Source organism: Salvelinus sp. IW2-2015, linkage group LG15 (assembly GCF_002910315.2).
Source record: "Salvelinus sp. IW2-2015 linkage group LG15, ASM291031v2, whole genome shotgun sequence".
Classification (NCBI taxonomy): Eukaryota; Metazoa; Chordata; class Actinopteri; order Salmoniformes; family Salmonidae; genus Salvelinus; species Salvelinus sp. IW2-2015.
Genome location: NC_036855.1, coordinates 56,299,148 through 56,313,110, shown reverse-complemented (window position 1 = coordinate 56,313,110; position 13,963 = coordinate 56,299,148). Strand labels below are relative to the sequence as shown.

General features: G+C 44.5%; 1 protein-coding gene across 1 annotated transcript in view; it reads right to left on the bottom strand.

The window, feature by feature from the left end:
• The window catches only part of acsf3 (acyl-CoA synthetase family member 3), a 39,238-nt gene that overhangs the window by 24,355 nt on the left and 920 nt on the right, over positions 1-13,963 (bottom strand). The window contains 3 exon segments of the mRNA XM_070447286.1: positions 11,865-12,020; positions 13,756-13,925; positions 13,928-13,963. Of these exon segments, the coding sequence (XP_070303387.1) occupies positions 11,865-12,020; positions 13,756-13,925; positions 13,928-13,963 (362 nt within the window).

Below are 13,963 nucleotides of genomic sequence, written 5' to 3'. Positions count from 1 at the left end.
CTCCTAAAAGGTAGGCTATGAAAATAGCTCAAGAGAAAGTTCAAGTCTCTCCTACTCTTCAAACTACATCTAGCATATTGGCTGATATTGCCCAGTAATACAGATTGCCTACACTCAAAAAGGTGTTTAGTAAATATTAATGATCAAATATAGATTACTCTAAATAGAGTTAGGTACATCTAACACAGTTGTATTGAGTGAATGCTATAGATAACGCTTTTATTAGCTCACTTCTAATCCTCTACTTATGTTGAATTTTACCTAGCATGATTCAATTCCACTTGAGTTCCATAGTGTTTTAGTAACTGAAGTGAGTCACATAAATACAACATAAGTCTGTTATGCTGATGAATGTAACGGCTTTTCCTCCTCTCTCATCAGAAGAGGAGGAGCGGGATCGAACCAAAATGCAGCTGAGTTTGAACACATAATTTATTAAAGAAAACACGAACTTGACTAAACTAACAAAAACACAAACGGTGTAGACAGACCTAGACGACGAACTTACATAAAACAAGAAGAACGCACGAATAGGAAACATAGGCTACACAAATGAACGAGAACAAACAAACCGAAAAACAGTCCCGCGTGGTGTACAGACACAGACCGCGAAGACAATCACCCACAACGAACACTGTGAAAACACCTACCTAAATATGACTCTTAATTAGAGGAACGCCAAACACCTGCCTCTAATTAAGAGCCATACCAGGCAACCCATAAACCAACATAGAAACAGAAAACATAGAATGCCCACCCAAACTCACGTCCTGACCAACTAACACATATAACAAACTAACAGAAATAGGTCAGGAACGTGACATAACCCCCCCCATAAGGTGCGAACTCCGGGCGCACCAGCACAAAGTCTAGGGGAGGGTCTGGGTGGGCATCTGACCACGGTGGTGGCTCAGGCTCCGGGCGAGGTCCCCACCCCACCATAGTCAATCCCAGCTTCCATCTCCCCCTATGAATGTCCACCCTCATCTTACCCCACAAAATCCTCTTGGTAACATCAACAACAGGGGCAGCACCGGGACAGAGGGTAGATCAAGACAGAGGGTAGCTTAAGACAGAGGGATAGATCAGGATATAGAGGTAGCTCAGGATAGAGAGGGAGATCAGGATAGAGGGGCAACTCCGGACTGAAAGGCAGCTCCGGACAGAGAGACAGCTCTGGACTGAGGGGCAGTTCTGGGTAAATAGCCGCTCCGGGCTAAGGGACAGCTCATGACTGGCTAACGGCTCTGGACGCTCATGGCTGGCTGACGGCTCTCGACGCCATGCTGGCTGACGGCTCTCGACGCTCATGGCTGGCTGACGGCTCTCGACGCTCATGGCTGGCTGACGGCTCTCGAGCTCATGGCTGGCTGACGCTTCGACGCTCATGGCTCGCTGACGGCTCTGGCAGATCCTGTCTGGTTGGCGCTCTGGCAGATCCTGTCTGGTTGGCGGCTCTGGCAGATCCTGTCTGGTTGGCGGCTCTGGCAGATCCTGTCTGGTTGGCGGCTCTGGCAGATCCTGACTGATAACTGGCTCTATCGGCTCCTGACTGACTATCGGCTCTGACGGCTCGGGACAGACGGGCGGCTCTAATGGCTCAGGACAGACGGTGGCTCAGACGGCGCTGGGGGACGGATGCTCGACGCGCTGGGAGACGGATGGCTCAGACGGCCGCTGGGGAGACGGATGGCTCAGACGGCGCTGGGGAGACGGATGGCTCAGACGGCGCTGGGGAGACGGATGGCTCAGACTGCACCTGTCTGGCGGAAGGCTCTGGCTGCTCCTGTCTGGCGGAAGGCTCTGTAGGCTCATGGCAGACGGGCAGCTTTGCAGGCTCATGGCAGACAGGCAGTTCATGCGCCGTTGGGCAGACGGCAGACTCTGGCCGGCTGAGACGCACTGTAGGCTTGGTGCGTGGTGCCGTAACTGGAGGCACTGACTGAGGACACGCACTTCAAGCCTAATGCGGGGAGCAGGGACAGGGCACACTGGACTCTCAAGCGTGCTATATTCCTGGTGCGTGGTACCGGCACTGGTGGCACCGGGCTGAGTGCACGCACATCAGGACGAGTACGGGGAGAAACAACAGTGTGCACAGGACTTAGGAGACGCACATGTGGCTTAGTGCGCGGTGCCGGAACTGGAGGCACTAGGCTGGAGACACGCACTATAGGGAGAGTGCATGGAGGAGGCACAGGGCTCTGAAAACGCACTGGAAGCCTGGTGCGTGGTGTAGGCACTGGTGGTACTGGGCTGGGGCGGGGAGGTAATGCCGGAATACCGGACCGTGAAGGCGTACTGCTCCCTTGAGCACCGAGCCTGCCCAACCTTACCTGGTTGAATGCTCCCCGTCGCCCGACCAGTGCGGGGAGGTGGAATAACCCGCACCGGGCTATGTAGGCGAACGCGGGACACCATGCGTAAGGCTGGTGCCATGTAAGCCGGCCCGAAGAGACGCACTGGAGACCAGACGCGTTGAGCCGGCCTCATGACACCTGGCTCAATGCCCAATCTAGCCCTACCAGTGCGGGGAGGTGGAATAACCCGCACTGGGCTATGCACTCGTACAGGAGACACCGTGCGCTCTACTGCGTAACACGGCGCCTGCCCGTACTCCCGCTCTCCACGGTAAGCCTGGGAAGTGGGCGCAGGTCTCCTACCTGCCCTTGGCCCACTACCTCTTAGCTCCCCCCAAGAAATTTTTGGGGTCTCCTCTCGGACTTCAGCCACGTCTCCTTGCTGCTCCTCATACCAACGCTCTTGGGCTCTCGCTGCCTCCATCTCCTCACGAGCGCGGCGATATTCTCCCGACTGTGCCCATGGACCTCTCCCGTCCAATATTTCCTCCCAGTCCATGATTCCTGTGTATAATCCTGCTTGAACTCATGCCGCTTGTTCTGGATTGGTGGGTGATTCTGTAACGGCTTTCCTCCTCCTCTTCATCAGAAGAGGAGGAGCAGGGATCGAACCAAAATGCAGCTGAGTTTGAACACATAATTTATTAAAGAAAACACGAACTTGACTAAACTAACAAAACAACAAACGGTGTAGACAGACCTAGACGACGAACTTACATAAAACAAGAAGAACGCACGAATAGGAAACATAGGCTACACAAATGAACGAGGAACAAACAAACCGAAAAACAGTCCCGCGTGGTGTACAGACACAGACACGGAAGACAATCACCCACAACGAACACTGTGAAAACACCTACCTAAATATGACTCTTAATTAGAGGAACGCCAAACACCTGCCTCTAATTAAGAGCCATACCAGGCAACCCATACCAACATAGAAACAGAAAACATAGAATGCCCCACAAACTCACGTCCTGACCAACTAACACATATAACAAACTACAGAAATAGGTCAGGAACGTGACAATGAATGAGGACCAAAAGCGACGTAATAGAAACAGAGTCTTTATTCCAGTATCAAACAAACAATGATTCTCCTGGATATATCAAAGGTAAATCCAAAACAGGAAACTGAATCCTCTCGTCAGTAGAGAGGAACGACTGGAGACGCGACCACAGACTGCAGGTCGCTTCAGGAAGGCACAGGCCGTAGCTGACATAGACACCTGCTCACACGCAGCATCTGAAGAAGGCAAAAACACGACGACCTGAAGCGACCTGCAGTCTGTGGTCGCGTCTCCAGTCGTTCCTCTCTACTGACGAGAGGATTTCAGTTTCCTGTTTTGGATTTACCTTTGATATATCCAGGAGAATCATTGTTTGTTTGATACTGGAATAAAGACTCTGTTTCTATTACGTCGCTTTTGGGTCCTCATTCATTGTCACGTTCCTGACCTATTTCTGTTAGTTTGTTATATGTGTTAGTTGGTCAGGACGTGAGTTTGGGTGGGCATTCTATGTTTTCTGTTTCTATGTTGGTTTATGGGTTGCCTGGTATGGCTCTTAATTAGAGGCAGGTGTTTGGCGTTCCTCTAATTAAGAGTCATATTTAGGTAGGTGTTTTCACAGTGTTCGTTGTGGGTGATTGTCTTCCGTGTCTGTGTCTGTACACCACGCGGGACTGTTTTTCGGTTTGTTTGTTCCTCGTTCATTTGTGTAGCCTATGTTTCCTATTCGTGCGTTCTTCTTGTTTTATGTAAGTTCGTCGTCTAGGTCTGTCTACACCGTTTGTTGTTTTTGTTAGTTTAGTCAAGTTCGTGTTTTCTTTAATAAATTATGTGTTCAAACTCAGCTGCATTTTGGTTCGATCCCTGCTCCTCCTCTTCTGATGAAGAGGAGGAGGAAAGCCGTTACATTCATCAGCATAACAGACTTATGTTGTATTTATGTGACTCACTTCAGTTACTAAAACACTATGGAACTCAAGTGGAATTGAATCATGCTAGGTAAATTCAACATAAGTAGAGGATTTAGAAGTGAGCTAATAAAAGCGTTATCTATAGCATTCACTCAATACAACTGTGTTAGATGTACCTAACTCTATTTAGTAGTAATCTATATTTGATCATTAATATTTACTCAACACACTTTTTGAGTGTAGGCAATCTGTATTACTGGGCAATATCAGCCAATATGCTAGATGTAGTTTGAAGAGTAGGAGAGACTTGAACTTTCTCTTGAGCTATTTTCATAGCCTACCTTTTAGGAGACGGAAGATCTTCAGACGGAGAAATATAGGTGATCAATATTTATAGTATTAGGCTATAGTAAACTATACCTTAATCATAGACCTATTCTCCGCCCATTCATAGGCTATAGCCTACTCTATTTAATTGAGACCACACGCGCACCTGATCTCGAAGGTATGGCTACTGAACTTAAACAGCAAGAATGATGACAGCAACACTTCCTACGCTTTGCATAGGCCTATAGGATATAGCCTACCTTTTAGGAGGACGATTTGCAGGCAGAGACAAATAAATGGGTAATCAATACTTATTTAAAATGGAAAGGACCAATGCTCGCTCACCATAGTCGCCTACCTATGTGCCTTTTCCATTTCAATGATGATTACATTTTTTGATTGCACTTCGACTCACGTTGGTTGAGCGCCCTCCACTTTTTTCCATGATCAATATTTATTTACAGACACTGTAGTAAACTACAGTCTCATCATATTTAAGTTAATTTCATATTTAAGTTAACTGCCACGTGATTCTCTGCCCATCTAGGCAGCATACTATATTTTAATGAGACCACACATACTAGGCATACTTGAGCTTTCACGCCCAATGAGGAGAGGTAGGCTACTGTTGAAGCAGTAGGTTGAAGCAGTAAGTTGAAGCAGCGAATTCTGAATGTGTGAATAATGTAACAAATATGTGCTTTTTATAGAATAGGTAGGCTAACGCATACAAAGCAGAAAGAGGAACATTTCTAAATAATGTGTGGGACAACAAAATATATTTTCATCCCAAAGTCGTCTGTCTGACCGCCCGCAGAATAAAAAATATTTGCCGAAAACCAAACACTGCATTCCACAGTAAGAACCTCATACCAGCGATCAAGCATGGTGGTGGTAGTGTGATGGTTTGGGGATGCTTTGCTGCTTCAGGTACTGGATGACTTGTCTTAATAAAAGGAACCATGAATTCTGCTCTGTATCAGATAATTCTACAGGAGAATGTTAGGCCATCCATCTGTGAGCTGAAGCAAAGCTGGGTCATGCAGCAAGACAGTATTCCAAAACACACAATCAAGTCTACATGAATATGGTTAAAAAGTGTTGTGGCAGGACTTGAAAAGAGTAGTTCATGCTTGAAAACACACAAATGTCGCTGAGTTAAAGCAGTTCTGCATGCAAAGGTGGGCCAAAATTCCTCCACAGCGATGTGAGAGACTGATCAACAACTACAGGAAGCATTTGGTTGGAGTAATTGCAGCTAAAGGTGGCACAACCAGTTGAGTGTAAGGGGGATATTACTTTTTTCACACAGGAGAATTGGGTGTTGCATAACTTTGTTAATTAATAAAATAAAATATGATTAAATATCTGCAAATAAAAATATGCAAAAATAGAAAAAATCAGAAAGGGGGAAAATACTTTTTCACAGCATTTACATATATACAGTTAAAGTCGGAAGTTTACTTACACCGTGGCCAAATACAGTTGAAGTCGGAAGTTTACATACACTTAGGTTGGAGTCATTAAAACTCGTTTTTCAACCACTCCACAAATTTCTTGTAAACAAACTACAGTTTTGGCAAGTCGGTTAGGACATCTACTGTGTGCACGACACAAGTCATTTTTCCAACAATTGTTTACAGACAGATTATTTAACTTATACTTCACTGTATCACAATTCCAGTGGGTCAGAAGTTTACATGCACTAAGTTGACTGTGCCTTTAAACAGCTTGGAAAATTCCAGAAAATTATGTCATGGCTATAAAAGCTTCTGATAGGCTAATTGACATAATTTGAGTCACTTGGAGGTGTACCTGTGGATGTATTTCAATGCCTACCTTCAAACTCAGTGCCTCTTTGTTTGACATCATGGGAAAATCAAAAGAAATCAGCCAAGACCTCAGGGGGAAAAAATGTAGACCTCCACAAGTCTGATTCATCCTAGGGAGCAATTTCCAAACGCCTGAAGGTACCACGTTCATCTGTACAAACAATAGTACGCAAGTATAAACACCATGGGACCCCACAGCCGTTATACCACTCAGGAAGGAGACGTGTTCTGTCTCCTAGAGATGAACGTACTTTGGTGCGAAAAGTGCAAATCAATCCCAGAACAACAGCAAAGGACCTTGTGAAGATGCTGGAGGGAATAAGTACAAAAGTATCTATATCCACAGTAAAACGAGTCCTATATCGAAATAACCTGAAAGGCCACTCAGCAAGGAAGAAGCCACTGCTCCAAAACCTCCATAAAAAAGCCAGACTATGGTTTGCAACTGCACATGGGGACAAAGCTCGTACGTTTTGGAGAAATGTCCTCTGGTCTGATGAAACAAAAATAGAACTGTTTGGCCATAATGACCATCGTTATGTTTGGAGGAAAAAGGGTGAGGCTTGCAAGCCGAAGAACACCATCCCAACCGTGAAGCACAGGGGTGGCAGCATCATGTTGTGGGGGTGCTTTGCTGCAGGAGGGATTGGTGCACTTCACAAAATAGATGGCATCATGAGGCAGGAAAATTATGTGGATATATTGAAGCAACATCTCAAGACATCAGTCAGGAAGTTAAAGCTTGGTCGCAAATGGGTCTTCCAAATGGACAATGACCCCAAGCATACTTCCAAAGTTGTGGAAAAATGGCTTAAGGACAACAAAGTCAAGGTATTGGAGTGGCCATCACAAAGCCCTGACCTCAATCCTATAGAAAATTTGTGGGCAGAACTGAAAAAGTGTGTGCGAGCAAGGAGGCCTACAAACCTGACTCAGTTACACCAGCTCTGTCAGGAGGAATGGGCCAAAATTCACCCTACTTATTGTGGGAAGCTTGTGGAAGGCTACCCGAAACGTTTTACCCAAGTTAAACAATTGAAAGGCAATGCTACCAAATACTAATTGAGTGTATGTAAACTTCTGACCCACTGGGAATGTGATGAAAGAAATAAAAGCTGAAATAAATCACTCTCTTGTCACGACTTCTGCCGAAGTTGTTGCCTCTCCTTGTTCGGGCGGTGTTCACCGGTCTTCTAGCCATCATTGATCCATTTTTCATTTTCCATTGGTTTTGTCTTGTCTTCCTACACACCTGGTTTCAATCCCATTCATTACCTGGTGTGTATTTAACCCTATGTTTCCCCTCATGTCTTTGTCAGAGATTGTTTTTATGTCAGTGTTGTATTTAAGTCTGTATAGGTGTGCGACGGGTCCTCGTACCCACTTTTGTTTTTGATGTACATTTAGTGTTTGGAGTATGTTTAGTGGACTGCTATTAAAGAGACTCCATTACACTCCATTTGACTCTCCTGCGCCTGACTTCCCTGCCACCTATACACACGACTCTGACATCTCTCTACTATTATTCTGACATTTCACATATTTAAAATAAGGTGGTGATCCTAACTGACCTAAGACAGGGAATTTGTACTAGGATTACATGTCAGGAATTGTGAAAAACTGAGTTTAAATGTATTTGGCTAAGGTGTATGTAAACTTCCGACTTCAACTGTGTGTTTACGCTAATATGATGTACAATATTCCATTATGTTTCTATATGATAACAATAGCATAATATATTTAATATGCCATATACTATTTTTTAACAGTTTCACTAATTCATTTTAATTAACTTAATCATTATGACACACCCCTCACCACTGTCATTGGTTACACTAATTGCACTGTGTGTCTACATAACCTGGTTCAAGTATTTATGACATTACCCTGAGGAAGGCACAGTGATGCCGAAACGTTGATAAATACCCATTAAATTGCTGGGAGATTACACATGGAGTGTGCGACTTACTTTATTTTGATAGTTCACACAAACCTCCACACAAACTATTATTCTGGGTGTGCGCCAGCTCATGTTTTTTTGATCTACTTATGATAAGGTAAAATGTTAATGTTTCTGTCTCCACATGATATTGTAAATATATCCAATGCAAAAAACATCTACATTTAAATGGTATTAATATTAATTTGCATATATTTCCATAAATCCCCATATAATCCCATGAATTCCCATATATTCCCGTTAATTCCCACGGAAAGGTTCCACCTCTGAATATTCCCCGAAATGTGCAACCCTAATCATTACACAGGTGCACCTTGTGCTGACGACAATAAAAGGCCACTATAAAATGTGCAGTATTTCTGTCTGTAATAAAGCCCTTTTGTGGGGAAAAACTAATTCTGATTCCCTGGGTCTGGCTTCCCAGTGAATGGGCCTATGCCCTCCCAGAGCCACCCATGGCTGCGCCCCTGCCCAGTCATGTGAAATCCTTGGTTAAAGCCTAATTTATTTATTTCAATTACTGATTTCCTTATATGAACTGTAACTCAGTAAAATCGTTGAAATTGTTGCATGTTGCGTTTTGATTTTTGTTCAGTATATATATCATTGGAATGGCTGGAATGGAATAAATGTGGTTTCCATATGTTTGATTCCGGTCCACTTATTCCATTCCAGCAATTAAAATGAGCGTGTCCTCCCATAACTCCTCCCACCAGCTCCAATAAAAATATATATATTCGGGATGGGAAAAACTAAAACCAAATATAAAAAAAATAGAAAATACAATGGGCATATATATTTTTAAATAAGATCATCTTTGAGAACTAACAATCACCAAAATAAAAACTGGACAGAATCAAAAATGTTATGCAATTATGCATTCAGGAGTGTTTTTGTCATGGTATGGGGCCCCCAATGATTTTGTTCAAATTTTTGAGTCACTCAGATAGCATAAGCCATGGCAAAATGTGTAGAATTTCTGTAAATTAGCTTTAAAAATATAACTTTTCTCTCAGCCTCATGGCAAAACGTGTAGAATTGCTGGAAATGTGCTTTAAAACAGATACATTTTGTCACTGCGACCTACATGAGGGCCTCTAAAATTTCCGATCAGTGACCACACCCCCGCAATACCCACCACCTAAGCCCCATTATTATCCAGAAAAAACCCTGCACACACAAACACACACTACCTAGAGTCAGTCAGCACTCAATTTCCATGTCTATCCTCCTGTCTCCTTTTCTGTACTGGTTATCATTCATCTAGTTCACTGGAGGATTCCAACCACAGGTATGTCCATTAGAGGCAATAATACATTTATTTTTCAAAATTATCATCATACACTACATGACCAAAAGTATGTGGACACCTGCTCGTCGAACATCTCACTCCAAAATCATGGGCATTAATATGGAGTTGGTCCCCCCTTTCCTACTATAACAGCCTCCACTCTTCTGGGAAGGCTTTCCACTAGATGTTCGAACATTGCTGCTGGAACTTTCTTCCATTCAGTCACAAGAGCATTAGTTTGGTCGGGCACTGATGTTGGGCGATTAGGCCTGGCTCGCAATCAGCGTTCCAATTCATCCCAAAGGTGTTCGATGGGTTAAGGTCAGGGCTGTGCAGGCCAGTAAAGTTCTTCCACACCGTTCTCGACAAACCATTTCTGTATAGATCTCGCTTTGTGCACGGGGGTATTGTCATGCTGAAACAGTAAAGGGCCTTCCCCAAACTGTTGCCACAAAGTTGGAAGCACAGAACTATCTAGAATGTCATTGTATGCTGTAGGATTAAGATTTCTCTTCAATGGAACTAAGGGGCCTAGCCCGAATCATGAAAAACAGTCCCAGACCATTATAATGTACCACCTCCACCAAACTTTACATTTGGCACTATGCGTTGGGGAAGGTAGCGTTCGCCTGGCATCCGCCAAACCCAGATTCGTCTGTCGTACTGCCAGATGGTGAAGCGGGATTCATCACTGCAAAGAACGCATTTCCACTGCTCCAGAGTCCAATGGCGGCGAGCTTTACACCTTTCCAGCTGACGCTTGGCATTGCACATGTTGATCTTAGGCTTGTGTGCAGCTGCTCGGCCATGGAAACCCATTTAATGAAGGTCCATACTAACATTTATTGTGCGGATGTTGCGTCCAGAGGCAGTTTGGAACTCTGTAGTGAGTGTTGAAGCAAAGGACAGAAGATTTTAACGCGCTACATGCTTCAGCAGTTCTGTTCTGTGAGCTTGTGTGGCCTACCACTTCGCGGCTGAGCCGTTGTTGCTCTTAGATGTTTCCACTTCACAATAACAGCACTTATAGTTGACCGGGGCAGCTCTAGCAGGACAGAAATTTGACGAACTGACTTGTTGGAAAGGTGGCATCCTATGACGGTACCACGCTGAAAGTCACCGAGCTCTTCAGTAAGGCCATTCTACTGCCAATGTTTGTCTATGGAGATTGCATGGATGTGTGCCCGATTTTATACAATTTGAAGGGGTGTCCACATACTTTTGTATATATAGTGTACTCTCAGTACAATTTCCAACCGGTCTATTAGACAGTCACTCAGAAATAGCCTAGAGCTATATTAATATATTACAGTATATCGATTTATTTCTCATTATGACTTCAAGAAAATGAAAAGAAAATCTACAAGGCATCCTCAGGGGTGAGAGTAAAGCGTATGCTGTCTGTTTGGTACACAAGGTCAGGTTAGGTACAAAGAAAGTGAAATGCTCTGATACTACAGTAAACCTCCTCTTTATTGGTTGTCCTCTACAGCCCTTACCTGTCAATCATACCCTTGACTCCCATTAAGTTCTCCTAGACCTTAAAACCCCTCTGACACCACCCCCCTTACCTACTCCACCACCACCTCTCCAAACAAGCACTATCATCCTTCAATGTCACCTCATCGATTGATCTGGCTCTAAAGCCTGTGCTGTGAGTTGGCGTGGTCAGATACAAAGCCACACAGGGCAATCCATCACCCTGCCCCAAACGCTTAGTGTGACAGTCTGGGGGGGAGCACTGCCTGCCTGCCTGCCTGGCTGCCTCTACCCCTGACCCCCAGCGGCCCAGCGGGATAAGGCAGAGGGGGCATCATGGAACTGTCCATGTCAGCTCAGCTCCAGGCTCTGTTATTGACGCCTCCGGCCCGGTGCTTTCAGCACAGCAACCCTGCTACAATTAGCACCAATTGCTGACAACTAGCCGATAAGGTTGAACAGCAGCCCCCGTCTACTCCCCACCCGCCTCCCACCCCGGTGTGTCTCCATTGTTCAGGTCTGTGGAGTGGATCCCCGCAAGTCCCTTACAGAGCACTACTTACTGCTAACACACACAAGGCAGACAGCAGTAGAATACCTGACAGCACACAGACAGGACATGAGGTGGGAGTCAACTGAAACAGCATGTTAGAAGTAGTAGTAGCAGTAGTAGTGTACTATAGTTGCAATGTACCTTCTGAGGCTGGAAGGTAGGCAGCATGACGGTGGTGGCACCCACCCAGAGAGGGCAGAGCAGCTTGTTGACGATGCCGTGGACGTGGTGCAGGGGCAAGATGTGAAGGATGACATCATCTCTGGACCAGCCCCACTCTGACACCAGACCCTGAACCTGGGAGACATGAGAGATCCACTGAGCTATTTGGTCATACAATGTTTTCCTTACAGTTCTTTGGACATTTCCTTTCTATATAATGATGGGTAACTCACTCAAAAGCTTTCATGGTGGTCCTGCCTGAAGGTTTCTTTCACTCCTTATCAAACATACCGGTACGTATTAATGTAACCACCGTGCAAAAAGAGAGTAAACCCCTGTCTTTAGTGAGCAGGGCCAGATAGCTGGAAGGAGCAGAGGGAATGGATAGTGTCCCTAAGCGCTCAACCTTCCAGGAACCTTCTCTCCCTCACCGAGCTCCCTCCCTGGGCTTGTCATTTCAAAATGAAGCTCCTTAATTGAGGGTGATCTAATTTTCCACTCTATTGGACATGCAGGTCAAATTTGGTTGAAAATGTACCAAAATAAATCCTCCACAGCCTGAAGTGCCCCATGTAATGAAATAATTTGGCCGATTATTCAGAAAGCTCACGTGGAACAAAAGCAAAACGACACTGTGTCCGTCGTATGTGTAACCCCCGCCAACCCACACTTACGTACTACCAAAGGGCTACAGAAAACTGTCTCAACAGAACCCCTATTAATACTTCAAGAGAAAAATACTTCTCTGAAGTTCACAGTACCGACACCAGGAAATAAAACATAAAAAAATACTAACATTAACTACGTTTCCATCCAATTGGCGACAGGTTTTCATGCGAATATATTAAAAAATACTTTTTTTACTTTTTGCGGTTAAATTTCCATGTACCAAATAAAAATTCAGTTAAATGGGTTTCCATCGCATTTTCAACTCTACTGACAGTTGTCTCAAAACATTTTGCGTTATAGCCTACACGATGAGATTATTATGGAAAAAAGAGCGATATTTATTTTGATTTGTCAAACGGCAGCCAAGCATCGATGATCATGTCAGAAGAATAAGACCCTCGATATTTAGCATTGAAAGCAGCATCAAGCTCATCACCTTGTACTTTCACCACCCTGTGAAGTTCATCATAACTTATTTCATCTGAAGCTTAATAAACTGCATGGTGTCCCAACGAGTTGTAGTGGGATGTCCACACAACATGTCATCACGTGACTCCAAGTTTACTTTGATATGATGATTATTATTTCAATATTTAATCAGAACAGCGTTTCCACCTATATTTGTTGCATTATTCATTTTACCGACACCTTTTCTAGCGTATTTTGTTTTGTCGATGTTTGGAAAGTTTACCGAAAAATGTTATGTTTCCATCAGGACTGTCATGACATTCTTTTATCCGATACGTACTTTACTCTAAATTGTTATTTTTTATTTTATTTAACCTTTATTTAACTAGGCAAGTCAGTTAAGAACAAATTCTTATTTACAATGATGGCCTACACCGGCCAAACCCAGACGACGCTGGGCCAAATGTGCGCCGCCCTATGGGACTCCCAATCACGGCCGGTTGTAATACAGCCTGGATTCGAACCAGGGTGTCTGTAGTGACGCCTCAAGCACTGAGATGCAGTGCCTTAGACTGCTGCGCCACTCAGGTGCCCTAAAAAGGTTGGATGGAAACCTGGTTAGTATCAGTAATGAAAAAAAGCTTTAACTTTCAAAATTCAGTCCAACCTTCAGACTGATCAAATATTCAACATGCCTCAGTACATCATTATGATAAAAAGCAGTGTACAGAATAACATAGCATTCATCTTATGCTCACAATTAATGCATATTACAACTGAATAATCAATTTACCATGGCCTGAATGTTGCTGTGAGTGTGGAGAACCCCTTTGGGCCTGCCTGTGGTGCCGCTGATGTAAATGATCATGGCAGGACGCTGGGCCCAGTCTGTGATGCCAGGCACAGGCTGGGTCTCTGGGGCTTCCAGAAGACAGCTGAGGCTGGAGATGGGGGGCAGCTGGACGCCCACTGGGCTACTGTGTACAAGGCATCGTTGGCAG